Here is a 16300-nt window from a genome sequence, read left to right as displayed (position 1 = left end):
TCTCGCTGCATTGAATACCCCTTGTTGGCCTTTGGCTGTTGTCTGCTCTTTGGTCTGTGTTGTCTCTTTGACACATTCCTTATTTCCTTTCTCAATTTTATACTTAACATGATTTGAATAGACTAGTTGATTGAGTTGATTAGAACATTCAGTTCATATATCTTTATTAAGGAAATGCATAAAATATATACAAAACTGGTAAGACCAAAAAAGTGAAAAAGAATATTTAAACAAAACGCATTTGACGCAATTTTTATTTGTCAATCAAGACGCCCCGAGGAGCAGTATAATTACAGTTTAAATTAAAGTCAACAAATAATTGTGGTGAGGTGGCAAATACAGGATAGGTAAAGGTAAAGGTTAAGAACATAATGATTGAAAAAATATACGTTGACAGTGGTACGAGTTAGCAGCAATACGAGTTTAGATTGGTACGAGTTGATATTGGTACGAGTTTGCAAATTGGTACGAAAGAACTATAATAATTTATGTGTACTGTGAATGTCAAAATTATTTTTAAGAATTATCTCCCTTTTCTTAATTCTAAAACCCGGAGGCAGGAATTGTCAGAAATTGTGCAACTTCCGGATTTGACACACGTTGACAGCTGTCAGAATCTGAATATTTGTTTAATTTTTCCCAGATAATTAGCGTTTAAGTCATATTTTTATATTTGCTTTTACAAATTTAACATCAGTACAATGTCGTCAATCGAAGAATTACAAAAGAAGGTGAAACAATTAGAAGAGGAACTGGAAAAATCAAGACAATCTGGTGCAGTAAGAACAAAAATTTCTCAGATGAGCTCAGAAGTTGTTGATTCAAATCCGTACAGGTAAACTCAATGATATTTTACCAATGTCTTAAAGGGCCTCAGTTTCTGTCAAATCCTGATAATTTTGAAAAGCCAATATTTCCCCATTCTTCAAAATCTGACTTTCATAACAATAACTCAGTCCATATCAAACCCTAATCAAAGTCAGTTCGCCCCGACAACTCTCCACCTATAATTATATCACATTTGTAGTGTTATACAGGTCAAAGCATGGTTTTCAACACAGAACCTTGGCTCACAAGATTCCCAAAATGATAGGGGGGGGGGGGGTAAAGAAATTTAAATCCAGACATCCCGAAATTCAAAAAAAGATTTCAGTGATCCCAAAAGGATCAATCCTGAAATTCCGAGGTTAAAATCACCTGATCCGGGAGTCCTGTTAAAGGTCCTACCCCCCTCAATAGTGTTAAACATGTTAAACAATTCAAACATCAACATTTTTATCATACATGTACATATCATTATAATTATATTATACTCTTTTTCAGTCGTTTAATGGCATTGAAGAGAATGGGAATCGTTGATGATTATGAGGTAAATATATAAGAATCATAATTTACATACAAACAATACATATACAACATTCAAATAACAACAAGTTCACAGAATTTATGTAGTAATGTAAATTATTTCCTGTAAATTCTAAAACTAGATATTTCCTTAGATGTTTAAAATTGATATGAGGTCCCAGGCATTACCTGTAAATGGGACGAAGTCTGTATTTTTTTTTTTTAATCAAACATGTTAAAAAGAGAAACAGCAATACCGTAACATTTCGGATTTTCGTGACATGACATCACATTATTTAAGTTATGACGACATATTCAATGTAAACAAAGAAATGCTGTCATCAGGTAACCTTTTTTTTATAACTTACAATTTTTAAAAATAATTAGTATTAAGTTCCTTTCTTAGACTGAAAAATATACATTTTATTCAAAGTCTCATGCAAACAAGACCGAAAAAGAAGAAGATTTCTGAGCAGATCCAGAAATTCCCCAAAACGCAATTTTTTTAAACGATTATGAGTTCATTAGTACAATGAAAGGTGTTTTTTTTATTGAATTTTCTACTGTAAAAGGGGACTTCGTCCCCATATAAAAGATATTATCTTATAGTTGCATGCATTATAACCTCATATGAAAATGACTCTGTAGCCTTCTGACTTCACTTGCTATTAAAAAGGGCAGCAGAATATTGTTAACATCCATGACTAGCAGGAACCATGCTTGACATTGAAATTGTCTTTAAGCATGTAAGAGCCAATTAGTAATCTTAATAATAAAACAGCTCTCATAAATCATTTTAAATTGGCAGTTTCAGAATCAGAAAAACCATGGGTACTTTCATTTTCGTACGCCAAAATGAAAATAAAATTACATCATTGGTTGAATTTCCATTGTGTAGAACATTTTTGACAAATCAAAATGTTTTGGTGTACGTTTTTGAAACTATTACCCAGAATGCATTAGATTCTGAAACAGTGAATACTCATTACTGTATTATAAATTTGAATTTTTCTCTCCAGAAAATCCGAGATTATACTGTGGCAGTAGTGGGAGTTGGAGGAGTAGGATCTGTGGCCGCTGAAATGTTAACTAGATGTGGCATAGGGAAGGTCAGTTGTTAATTAGATGTGGCATAGGCAATGATAGGGAAGGTAAGATAGATAGTTTATTCTTTAAAACTATTTGATAAAGGTACAGACAAATGACAGAGAATGAAAGGAAAAGATTTTGCACATTTATTTTGAATTCTTTGCAGGAAATGATGTTTGCAAACAATTGTACTGATTTTAGTACCCCTATTGTAGCGGAGGGTGCATAAAGTTTTACTGTTGTCAGTCTGCACATGTACATTCCAAAATTGGTTTTTCATTCTCTAATTTTAATTTGCCTTAACCAAATGTTATGAAACTTGTACACAATGCTAACTACCATATAAATGACATTACTCAAATTATGTTTTAATTTTGGTAGCGTCACATTTGCTGTTTTAGAGTCTAATGGAAAAATTGCTGTTTTTTATGCACTCACCGTAAAATGATTAAAGCTTTTGAAATCAATATTTTGAAATGAATATCCAGTTAAATTAAGTAGGCAGAATTGTCTTTTGCCATGTTTGACAAATGAAGAAAACAAATCTACCTGTGCTATAGATTCTATTAATGATATATATTTTCAGCTACTACTGTTTGATTACGACAAAGTAGAGTTAGCCAACATGAACAGATTATTTTATCAACCAAATCAAGCTGGAATGAGTAAAGTAGAAGCAGCAGAGAGAACATTGAGGTAAACCCATCATCCATATGTTAAGATGGTGACGTTCAATAGACAACTTTCGAGTTCGATGCATTTCTGTCAAAAACTCTGGTTTTAGTGAACATCATTTGTGCATTTAGGGGCGTCGTCACTTCCATTCCAATATGGAGCGAGTGGTTGGAAAACTAGAATTCTATGTTGTACAAATTATACGGTAAATTGAATTCTAAAAAATTGACAATCACCACTGCTGTCATTAGGGAATTGTCATTAAGTACATACAGAACAACCATTATTTCTAGTTTATCCTGCACAATGACAATCACTAAGACGCTTGATGAAGGTAAATAGTGCAGGGATACAGGCGACCCCTCTATCTGGTAAATGACGTCATAAAGGCGTACATAATTGACGAGTTTTTTTCCGGTGATGGAGGAACTCGAAAGTGGTCTATTGGCACCATCTTATTGTGTTTATGTATCTCAACTTGTATAATTTGTCAATGTATGTAACAATGTATTTGATTAAAGAAGAACCGCAAAGAGAACACTAAGGTAAACCCGATTTGCATTATCAATTTTTAGATGATGACGTTCAACTTGTAAAATTTGCTAGTGTATGTAACAATATGTATTTGTTTTTAACAAAAGAAATCTCTGTATTACTGAAAAACTATTACAACAGGTATTTTGATATCACAAACTTGTCAAAACATTTACTACATTTTATCATTTGAAAAAAATAAATCAACATGTAGACACCTATGCCCTTCAACAATGAGCAAAATCCATACTTTAAGTCAGCTGCTTTAACATGATAAATGATAAATAAAGGCAACAGTAGTATACGGCTGTTCAAAACTCATAAATCCATGGACAAAAAACAAAATCGGGGTAACAAACCAAAACCGAGGGAAACGCATTAAATATAAGAGGAGAACAACGACACAACACCGAAACGCAACAAACACAGAAACGGACCAAACATCAGACAAAACACCACGAGAATAACAAATATAACATGAAAACCAAATACATGAATTTGGGATAGACAAGTACCGTGCCACGTCTTTTCTCAATATATCAAAAATAAGAGAAAACACAAACGACTCAACGTTAAAATGCAACACACACAGAAACGAACAATAATATAACAATGGCCATCTTCCTGACTTGGTACAGGACACTTTAAAACAACTCAAACAGGAAAACCGAAAGCCATTAATTGATCAACAAAAACAATAATTGTAAAATGAATACAATAATGTCTGTAATATTTGCAAGTGGGCTTAAATAAATCATAACTCAATCAACAGTTATTTTCTTTTTTAAAGGGAGATAAATCACTTGTAATATTTGAGATAAAATTAAATATTTACAATATCACTATTACTGGTTGATAACTAAATTTTTTTACTAAATCAACAAAATTTTGTACATTTTTGTACCTGAAGAATGCCATCTACAGTATATATCTCATTGTACATGTGTGCATGTTGTATTTGCAATAAATAAGCCATTAATATTCAACAGTATTATATATTTTTTTAAAGGGAGATAAACCCAGATGTAATATTTGAGATTTATAATTACAACATCACAACAATGGATAACTTCCAACATTTTATGGACAGAATTAGCCATGGTGGGATAACAGATGGGAAACCAGTTGACCTGGTACTCAGTTGTGTTGATAACTTTGAAGCTAGGATGACAATTAATACTGTAAGTCAGGGAAAATTAATGAATGATTACATCTTTTAAAATTGATCATGATCATTCCGAACAAAATCACAAAGAAAAATATTACTTAATAAAATAAACATCTTTTTTTTGTAGAAAGGAATTACTTTTTGGATTCATTATTATTTATTGAATATCAACTTTCTTGGGTTTTGTGGTTACACGTTAACCACGAATTTAAATGTTCAACAAAATACAAATTTCTATTAGGATGTTTCCATACTTTGGCAAAACTCTAAAATCACATACATGCATATTCCAAATAAGGTAAGTTTTCTAAAAATCCATGAAAAATGGTACCTCACGAAAATAAATGACTTTACAGTATGCTAGTTAAGTACGGGGTGTAGTCTAGTAACTTGTGTTATATGTTATAAAACAAAATAGGCCATGCTATAAGAATGATAGGAGTTATTTTCTGGTTACCATTATACTCTTTTGTAGGCATGTAATGAATTAGGCCAGTCTTGGATAGAGTCAGGAGTTAGTGAGAATGCTGTGTCTGGTCACATACAGTTTATAGTACCTGGTGATACTTCATGTTTTGCTGTAAGTGTGAATAAAACTTTAAAATAAAAAAAAATATTCAAATGAAATTTCTGTATGAACTTTTATCACATGTAGGAGAGACTGTATTGCATTAGATCAGATAGATAGATTGATCGATTGATTGATTGATTGATTTAAAAATTGTCATTCATCTTCTGCGATTGAGCATACTTTCAGAACATCAATTTCTATGTAACGTTATCCAATCAAAATGAACATTACAAACAATGTTGCCTTAGAATTATGAGTAAATATTCTTTAGAAGTCAGTAAGTTATTAGGGCCCCGCCTACGGCGGGTCGCCCTATAGTGATCAGTCTGTTTTTCCATCTGTCCGTCCGTCTGTCCATCCGTCCGCAACACTTTAGTGTCCGCTCTATATCTCGAGAACCGTTATGATTTCAAAGTTTATACTTGACATCCATTTTAACCAACACCAGAGGGTGTGTCATGATGTATGTACAACTTCCTAGGTCAAAGGTGAAGGTCAAAAACTTTGGTTTCAGTTGACAACCCTGTGTCCTTTGGTGAAGATCGTGTCCGCTCCATATCTAGATAACCGTTATGATTTTATACTTAATACTTAACATGATTATTAATTAACACCAGAGGGTGTGTCATGATGTATGTACCACTTCCTAGGTCAAAGGTCTGTCTGTCTGTTGGTCTGTCCATTGCTAACAAATTTGATCCACACTATATTTTGAGAGGACAGCTGTTATTAATTCATACTTTATACCTGACAAACATTTTCGACTATGTCATAACTTCAAATAATGCTTCATATCAGATTATCCATACAACTTATTTACCCCCACATTATTGACAGTGGGGCCCACAGAGATGGCTCCCATCTCAATGATATCTTGTTTATCATGTTAATTGCAGGAATGGCTGTTATTTTATCTGACTTATATGAAGAAATAACATCATAAATGTGTTGCACATAGAATAACCAGCATAATTTGAATTTTGGATAACATGTCTTCTGATTGGCTGAAAGTTTTTTAGTCTGTCAGCTCATAGACATTCTTGTCATGTGATATTATCAATGTTTTTTTCATGATTTAGTCCTTAAGGGGGCTCTTTGGTCTAAATCAATTTTTTTATTTAATATAGGATTTCGCCTTATTTTTGTATAAATGAACTTTATCTTATACTTAATAGAAAAATTGAATAAAAAATGGGGTCACTGTTCATTTACGCTCACAATCTGCCTTCGAAAGAAGCATACATTTTTGTTAATGTTCTTTTTTTCTGTTGAACTAATAGGAGAAAAATCGGTAATATCGAAATAAAAAAAGAACCTAATTACAGAAATTGCTTAAATTTTACAATTATTTAGTTTATGTACAGCTTATTCGAAAACAACCATAAAAAAATATAGGTCACTGATGAGTTAAAAAAGATATTTCAATTTTAATGCCAAAAAATGGCATTTTTGCACCAAAGGGAGATAATTTGGAGCTTATCCAATGATATCTACATTTTAAAAGTCACCTGTGGCCAACACGAACAGATTTTTTCGGAATGATTTTTGTACCCTAAGATAAAGTAACAACTACTAAATGTAATTAATAAAATTTGAAATGAAAAATAAAAGTTTTATTTTTTTCTGAAAATCTTAGACCCACGAGCCTCCTTAAATATGAAATTTTGAATTAAATTATAAGGAATATGGTGCATTTTTAAATAACCTGATATGGTAATAATATTTTCAGTGTGCCCCACCTCTAGTTGTAGCCACCCACACAGATGAGAAGACATTAAAAAGAGAAGGAGTTTGTGCAGCAAGTCTTCCCACCACTATGGCAATTGTTGCTGGGTTCTTAATACAAAACACATTAAAGTAAGTAAGATACATAGAATGATCAGATATCACGATCTGCATCCCTAGGGGCAAACATAGAAAGGGTGGGTAAAATTATGTTTCATGGGAATCATATTTTAAAATAATCATAGGTCACCATATGGCCTAGTTTATATATTGTAATATGAATACATCAGGAGGTCCGAGACCACAATTGTCGTCCCTTGATTTCATTGTTCACGAATATAGTCTCTAGTGTTAACAGTGGGTTACTTGCCATTTATTTTTATACCCCTTCCAAATTTATTTCTCCAGGTTTAATGCCTCAAATTGTAAGTAGGGGGTTGAAATTACACTGTAAAAAAATTTGGGCCCAGAATTTTACAGGAAAGTAGGGATTTGGTCCAGCTGAAAAAGGTTAAAAATTAGCACTTTGGAAGCTGTCAAAAGATTTCAAGACACCCTAAACTCAAAATTGTCCATATTTTGAGTTAGAGGCAATGAAGTTTTCTATAATTTTTACATAATTTGTCCCAAAAATAGTACAACACACTGTAAAAATTTCATTGAGAAAGCGCAGGTGGGATATTTTTTTAATTTTCATTTATGTTCTAAAAGAAATGCACTACCAATTAATTGTGGTCTCGGACCTAAGAGGTGAAGTCTGTAAATATAGAATTTGTACTTTGGCAACCTCCCTAAATGATTTGATGGTGTCAATTTGTCAAATAGCACTAAACTGAAGGATTTTAACTTTTATTGTATAGAATTTCTGCAAAAATTACCAATTTTGGCATTTTATGGTTAAAATAGGCATTTTAAGGCTTTTTCAATATTGATGCATACATGGCATCCCAACTTTCTATCTGACAGGTTTTCATGCGTCAATACTTGTGTTTCTATGCCTTTATCTAGTTCTTTTATTTGTTTATGAACTCAGAATCTACAGAAAAGAAGCTTATCTCAGACAGTATGTGCAAAATGTGTTGTATAAATGACCCTTGTCTAACGCCCTGTTTGGATGAAGACAAAAGTAGGGTTCTTGGTACATAAAGTTTGAAGTCCACAATAAAGACCTCACTAAATTTGTATCAAAAGCACTTTACAATGTCTATTGTACCTGTTCCATTTCACATAATATCTTTCTTTTCTTCTGTAGGATAGCAAGTGGTTTAAATATAAGCCTGTTGAGACTAAAATTGCATTCAAGTTTTTCACTAAAAAGGCAAAAATCTTTGTATCAGACCATACTGTCTGCAATAAAAATTAATTGCAAGAGCCTTTTTGTGCTCAGATTTGTTGCATCATGTCACATGAGTATAGAAATGATAAAAAAGACACATTTTTTTTATTTCTTATAGCCACAATAAGCATTTTTTAATGTAAATATGTGGTACGACCTAAATTGACCCTTGTTTTTTTCCAATCTTCCTTGGCTTAAGACCCTTTTAAACTAATATGAAATGTTATTTGTAACTTTTCTTTCCATTTAAAGTATATTCAATACATATGTAAGGATTATTTTTAACCAAAAAGCTTCACAAATTTAAAATTGCTGGAAAATATTACATCTTCATGTAAGGCCCCCTTTCATTGAAAAACCTCAATTTTTAGGCCCAGGCTGATATAAATTTGACTTTTGAAAAATTATGCTCAGTCTGATAAATCAAATGAGTAATCTAATGCTTTCAGTACATAATAAATGATATATTAAGACATTCAAAAAGTAATTTTTTGCAATATTTTAATTTTTAAAGCCCAAAATGTTGCTAAGTGAAATTTTTCAATTTTAACGTCAAAATTTAACACACAAAGATGAGTATAGAATTTAACATATTGTCTATAATATATATCCTATTGCTATGAAACTTTGTAGGCAGTCTTATAATACATTAAGCTTTGATCACACCAAGTTTGTTTAAGATTTGTCAACTCTATCTATCCTATTAGGTCCGAGACCACAATTGTCGTCCCTTGATTTTCGTTGTTCACGAATATAGTCCCTAGTGTTAACAGTGGGTTACTTGCCATTTATTTTTATACCCCTTCCAAATTTATTTCTCCATGTTTAATACCTCAAATTGTAAGAAGAGGGGGGGGGGGGGGGGGGGTTGAAATTACACTGTAAAAAAATTTGGGCCCAGAATTTTACAGGAAAGAGGTGATTTGGTCCAGCTGAAAAAGGTTAAAAATTAGCACATCGGAAGCTGTCAAAAGATTTCAAGACACCAGGGGTACCCTAAACACAAAATTGTCCATATTTTGAGTTAGAGGCGATGAAGTTTTCTATAATTTTGTTATAATTTGTCCCAAAAGTAGTACAACACACTGTTAAAATTTCATTGAGAAAGCGCAGGTGGGATTTTTTTTATTTTCATTTATGTTCTAAAAGAAATGCACTGCGAATTAATTGTGGTCTCGGACCAGGACAATAGAAAATCACTTAAAACAAGAATGTGTCCATAGTACACGGATGCCCCACTCACACTATCATTTTCCATGTTCAGTGGACCGTGAAATTGGGGTAAAAACATTTATTTGGAATTAAAATTAGAAAGATCATATCATAGGGAACAAGTGTACTAAGTTTCAAGTTGATGTGACTTCAACTTTATTAAAAATTACATTGACCAAAAACTTTGAACTTCGCAGTATCATTTTCTGTGTTCAGTGGACCATGAAAATGGGGTCAACTTTAATTTGGCATTAAAATGAGAAAGATCATATCATGGGGAACATGTGTACTAAGTTTCAAGTTGATTGGACTTCAACTTCATCAAAAACTACCGTGACTAAAAAAAAATTCAACCTGAAGCGGGACAAAGGACGGATGAACTAACGGACAGACGGAGGCACAGACCAGAAAACCTAATGCTCCTCTACTATTGTAGGTGGGGCATAAGAAGGACTACATTAGAAATAGTGTGCCTCTTACTTTCTTGCAATTTTTACATGGCACAATCAGTCTGAGAAAAATATTTCTCCTCTCTAGACATGCTAGTGGAATCTTTGTACATGGCAGATTATTGATTGAATTTTCAAGTGTGACTTCAAATTATTATGATTTTTTCTGAATTTTCTTTTGTGACATCATAAATAAAAAAGATGACCATTTTCGATGACGTCACATATATAGAGAACACAACTTTCTGCAAATCTTTGAAGAGGAAGGATAAACTTGATGAGAAATTCTCTTTAAATCATTAGACAAACAATATTCCACCACTATATCTTGTGTATTACGATAATTCGCCACTCTCGATAGTTAAATTTCAAATATTTAATGCCTCATGTTTTAGATTTTAAATTTTAGTTGTAGTAGATATAGGAAGATGTGGTATGAATGCCAATGAGACAACTCTCATATAAGACATGTCATATAGACTTTTCTTTGCATCTTTTTTCAAATGATAAAATTTCTCCTTTCAGATATTTATTAAAGTTTGGTAATGTGACCTACTATTTAGGCTACAATGCTTTAAAAGACTTCTTCCCAATGATGGCAATGAAACCTAACCCTGAATGTGATGACTGTAACTGCAGAAAGCAACAAGAAGAATTTAAGGTACATATAACATACGGTAAAGGAGAAGGTCCAATAAGACCCCTTTTAGACCCCAAAATATAGCATTTAAAAAAAATTGTTTAAATGTAAACATTTAGTTATTTATTGGAAAGCAGTATGCTTCTGCTACATAAATATGGGCAGTTTTTGACAATACAATGCACATATATCAGGTACTAGCATCATTTAGTCATGCTTAATTACTGAAATCTTCACAATTTTAGCAATTGAGTTAAATCTTAGATGAGTGGGAAACAATAATCATATTCCTGACTTGGTACAGGCATTTCCTTATTTAGAAAATGGTGGATTATAGCTAGCACCAGAGAATATTTGTTATTATGCTTGCATACATACCCTATCTAAATACAGGTATATGAAAGAATGATTAAAAGATATATCATTTCTTAAATTATTTTCTCCCAGGGTTTAAAGTAAATGATACTTGAAATATTTTTCTCTATGTTTATATTTGTTTTGTTTTTCTATAGAAAAGAGAAGCATTGAAGCCTAAACCTGTAGTGGTTGAAGAAGTAGATACTGCACCTCTACACGACGAGAACCCATTTGGTAAGTTATTTCCACAAGGCAGACATCAAACACTAACAAAAGTCTTATGACATACCCATAGCCAGGGGGTTCGGGGGGTTCCGACGAACCCCCCCCATTGAAAACAAATAAGCACTGTTAAAGTCAATGTTCTGTTCGAATTGTGACTGTTAAAGTCAAGTTTGTGAGTCAAACGAACCCCCCTTTTGAAATTCCTGGCTATGGGCCTGTATGAAAATAGGTTTAGTTTTTCTATCCATTTGAATATTTTTACCTTGGATCTTTTCAAGCCAGCTCATATTCAAGCAGGTATAGAAAGATTTAGTATGAGTGCCAATGAGACAACTCTCCATCCAAGTTACAATTTATAAAAGTAAACCATTATAGGTCAAGGTACAGCCTTTACATGGTTGAAATCATAACATTTCTGTAATCTGAAACATTCTCTCCTCAACATGATAATAGTTTATTAATACTACTTTCTTTATACCTTTACAAATTTTCAAAAAATTTCAAGATTTTGATAACTCTTTATTTTTTTTTACATGAATGTTTTAAAATTCATTGTTTTAAAATGAGACCTAAAATATCAAGAGGACATTAAAAACTCACAAGACCAAAAGAAACTGACAATGCCATGTAGAATAATACAAAAGACAAAACTAAACATAATGTAAAAAACTACAAACTGAAACACAAATCACACCAATAACTTGCTTATATCAGGTGCTCCAGAAGGGTAAATATCGTCGCCCTTCATCTACAACAGACTCATCAGTGACGCTCAAATAAAAAAATGTTAAAAAGGCCAAATAAAGCATAAAGTTTAAGAGCATTGAAAATAAAAAAAATCATAAAAGTTTTGCAAAATACAGCTAATTTAAGGTAATCCATATCGAGGTAGAAAATCCTTAGTTACTGTATTTCAAAAATTCAATCCTTTTCCTTAATTGATACTCATAATGTTGCTCATAGTACCATATAGCGGGTTATATTCAGGGGGTGTAGAATTCCGTGATTTTCATTGAAAAAGGTATACAAAATATTTTGGTGGATTCAAATTTTTAGCTCACCTGGCCCAAAGGGCCAAGTGAGCTTTTCTCATCACTTTGCGTCCGTCGTCCGTCGTCGTCCGTCGTCGTCCGTCGTCGTCGTCCGTCGTTAACTTTTACAAAAATCTTCTCCTCTGAAACTACTGGGCCAAATTAAACCAAACTTGGCCACAATCATCATTAATGTATCTAGTTTAAAATTTGTGTTTTTTTACCCGGCCAACCAACCAAGATGGCCGCCATGGCTATAAATAGAACATAGGGGTAAAATGCAGTTTTTGGCTTATAACTCAAAAACCAAAGCATTTAGAGCAAATCTGACATGGGGTAAAATTGTTTATCAGGTGAAGATCTATCTGCCATGAAATTTTCAGATGAATCAGACAACCCGTTGTTGGGTTGCTGCCCCTGAATTGGTAATTTTAAGGAAATTTTACTGTTTTTGGTCATTATCTTGAATATTATTATAGATAGAGATAAACTGTAAACAGCAATAATGTTCAGCAAAGTAAGATTTACAAATATGTCAACATGACCAAATTGGTCAGTTGACCCCTTTAGGAGTTATTGCCCTTTATAGTCAATTTTTAACCTTTTTTCGTAAATTTCCATATCTTTTACAAAAATCTTCTCCTCTGAAACTACTGGGCCAAATTAAACCAAAATTAGCAACAATCAACATTGATGTATCTAGTTTAAAATTTGTGTTTTTTTACCCGGCCAACCAACCAAGATGGCCGCCATGGCTAAAAATAGAACATAGGGGTAAAATGCAGTTTTTGGCTTATATCTCAAAAACCAAAGCATTTAGAGCAAATCTGACAAGGGGCAAAATTGTTTATCTGGTCAAAATCTATCTGCCCTGAAATTTTAAGATGAATGGGTCAACTGGTTGTAAGGTTGCTGCCCCTAAATTGGTAATTTTAAGGAAATTTTGCTGTTTTGGGTTATTATCTTGAATATTATTATAGATAGAGATAAACTGTAAACAGCAATAATATACAGCAATTTAAGACTAAAAAATAGGTCAAAATGACCAAAATGGTCAATTGACCCCCTATGAAGTTATCGTTTTTATAATCAATTTTTAACAATTTTCATAAAATTTGTGAATTTTTACTAACATTTTCCACTGAAACTACACGGACAAGTTCATTATAGATAGAGATGATTGTAAGCAGCAAGAATGTTTAGTAAAGTAACAAACACATCAAAATCACCTAAACACAATTTTGTCATGAACTGTCTGCTTCCTTTGTTTAATTCACATATACCAAGGTGAGCGACACAGGCTCTTTAGAGCCTCTAGTTTATCTATACTTTTGCATGTACACTTTTAAATAAGCTGAATTTATTTTGATGATTTTGTTCTATCTGGAAAACTAAGTGAAAATTTACACCCTGCTAAAAATAACCGCTTTAATTATTTCAAAGTTCTTTATTTCCAATTATGGTCACCTGACGGGACATAATGACAACAATACATAATACATTCTGATTCTTTACACATATACACATATAATGAAGTTAAATTAAATTTATAATTCACATAAAGAGGATATGATATTATCTGATAATATCATAGAATATATATAATCAAATAAGATATCACAAGATAAAACAATTGTTATTGTTATTATTTATAAGTTATTTTAGTTCTTTCAAAGTTTTATGTTTGATTTACTGCCATGCCAGTGTGCCAATAAAAATAGTTTAATTATTCCATCATATAGATAGCTAACAGAGGTCCACCTTGTCTCTTATCCAGAAAAGCAAGTTGAAGCAATAAATAATACAAGTAATTATAATGTAAAAGAGACCAAGGGCAAAGACATGTTAGCAAGTTAGATTACGGTAAGTCTAACATCTAGAAATTATTGAAACTTATTTATACATAATTATTGTTTATTTACAGAAATAGAAATAGTTTCTGAAACAACAGAAGAGGAATTGAAACAGGCTGAAGGAGAGAAACCTCAGCTAACAGAAGGGGTCACAGTAGCATACACAAAACCCGCCAAATCAGCCACAAATGTAAGTTTGGGTAAACAAAGAGTTATTTATTATCAAGTTGTTACAGCAGTCTCAAAGGCTATTTCTTAGAGATAATAAATACCCACAAATATGTAAAGGATAGGAAATTCGAACATTGCAAAGTTTATAGACTTTTTTAAGTAGACATTTATGTAGAAAACTATGTCAAACTTTCCACTCATGCAAAACATCTGGTGTCTGGTGAAACAATCTATAGGTTTTCCAATGTTGCTTTCACAAAAAGAATCCTTTGTTAAAAGAGAGGAGAAGGACCTAAGGGACATTCAAAATTTGCAAGTTGAAAAGAAAATGACAACTCTATGGCTTAACAGAAAAAGACACACAAATACATGTTTCAGTACACATAACACAACATAGAAATCTAAAGACTGACTTTCTGGAGTCAATTTCGCAATAAAACTTACGACTAAGATTGATCGTAAGAATACTGATTTGTTCATGACTTACGACCAATCTTAGTCAATAGTATTTTTGTGAAACCGACTCCAGGAACCTCAACAAAAACCAGGGGGCTTGTAATGTTCTCTGAAAGGGTATGCTATTCCTGCTCTACCTGTGGCACTTGTCGTGTTGCTCAATAGTATAATGTAGTAACAGTGTTTTCTTCACATAATTCATGTAATTAGTGAATTTCATTTTTATACCTAAAAAATAAAAATGGTGCTAAAATATGAAAGATAGAGAATACAAAAATGAGGAACCCCCAATCCTGATTTAAATTAAATCACCCAAAAAAAATCAATGGCTAAGAAGACAATCTCTGGCATGCAACCAAAATAATGTTATGTCATTGTGAAAAAAATACAGATTAGTCTTTTTTTGGTTGTACATGTTTTAGGATACATCTGAAGTGAATAAAATATGTATTTGTGTTTTTCTTGTTGTAGGACACATCAGCAACAGTAGGAGATGTTTCAGGACAAAGTCTGGACGAATTAATGAAACAAATGCAAAGTTTATGATGTTCATGTTGTGATAATATCTTGAAATACATTTTAAAATTATGCTTAAAAATTAATTTAACATGTAAAGAAATACTGGCTATTTCTGAAGTATTAAAGCAGTACTAGTCGAGACATGTGAAGATATGTGCCATTCAAGAAGGACAGGAGAAGCAGACATGGAAATGAGTTGTCTGCCCTTTGTTTCTATATTCCATTACAAAAGATAACAACAATATTGTAAAACAAATAATATAAATTTATAACAGTTTAAGGATGCAGACCTAGGTTAAGGGAAATAACTCTTAAAATCATCAATACGTTTGAGTCAACCATTTTCATAAATATATTCTTAGTTTCTAGGTTACATAGATTATTCTCAATCTGTTTCAGGTAAATGCTTAAAATACATTGATGAATTTCACTTTTACAAACGCCTAACTGATTTAAAGAGTTATCTCCCTGAAACAAGGTCTACCCCCTTAAGTATAAACATTATGTTACAGATTTTAATAGAACTGGTAAATAATTCTAGAAGCAAGAAACTTTCTATTAATGTTTTAAGCTTTAGATTTTTCTTAAAAAAAATCAGTTATTTTTGGTGTTATTTGAACTAATAATATATATGTTGACAAGACAGTCAGATGCAGTGTATTAAAACATTCTAAAATTCAATAAAATATGAAGAACCATTCCTATATGTTTGTAATTTGGGTGGTTTTTTTTGTATACTTTGTTGATGATAACTCAGTGTATTCAAAAATTCTAAAAATTGAATAAATATATGAAATACCATTCTTATGTGTTTGTAATTTTCAACTTTTTATACGACCGCAAATTTTGAAAAAATTTTCGTCGTATATTGCTATCACGTTGGCGTCGTCGTCGTCGTCCGAATACTTTTAGTTTTCGCACTCTAACTTTAGTAAAAGTGAATAG

The 16300-nt window shown here is 32.1% G+C and overlaps 1 protein-coding gene across 1 annotated transcript; it reads left to right on the top strand.

The window, feature by feature from the left end:
* The first annotated feature begins 633 nt into the window (after positions 1 to 633).
* LOC134693998 (ubiquitin-like modifier-activating enzyme 5) lies at positions 634 to 15922 on the top strand. The gene is made up of 11 exons (XM_063554980.1): positions 634 to 835; positions 1324 to 1369; positions 2364 to 2453; positions 3020 to 3129; positions 4652 to 4823; positions 5286 to 5390; positions 7111 to 7238; positions 10629 to 10764; positions 11256 to 11334; positions 14281 to 14399; positions 15308 to 15922. The coding sequence occupies exons 1-11, from the start codon at positions 702 to 704 to the stop codon at positions 15380 to 15382; spliced, it is 1194 nt and encodes a 397-aa protein (XP_063411050.1). The 5' UTR covers positions 634 to 701; the 3' UTR covers positions 15383 to 15922.
* The last annotated feature ends 378 nt before the right edge of the window (positions 15923 to 16300 follow it).

Source organism: Mytilus trossulus, chromosome 13 (genome assembly GCF_036588685.1).
Source record: "Mytilus trossulus isolate FHL-02 chromosome 13, PNRI_Mtr1.1.1.hap1, whole genome shotgun sequence".
In the NCBI taxonomy this organism is placed as follows: domain Eukaryota; kingdom Metazoa; phylum Mollusca; class Bivalvia; order Mytilida; family Mytilidae; genus Mytilus; species Mytilus trossulus.
The sequence above is the reverse complement of the archived record's forward strand: the minus strand, read 5'-3'. Positions and strand labels throughout refer to the sequence as shown.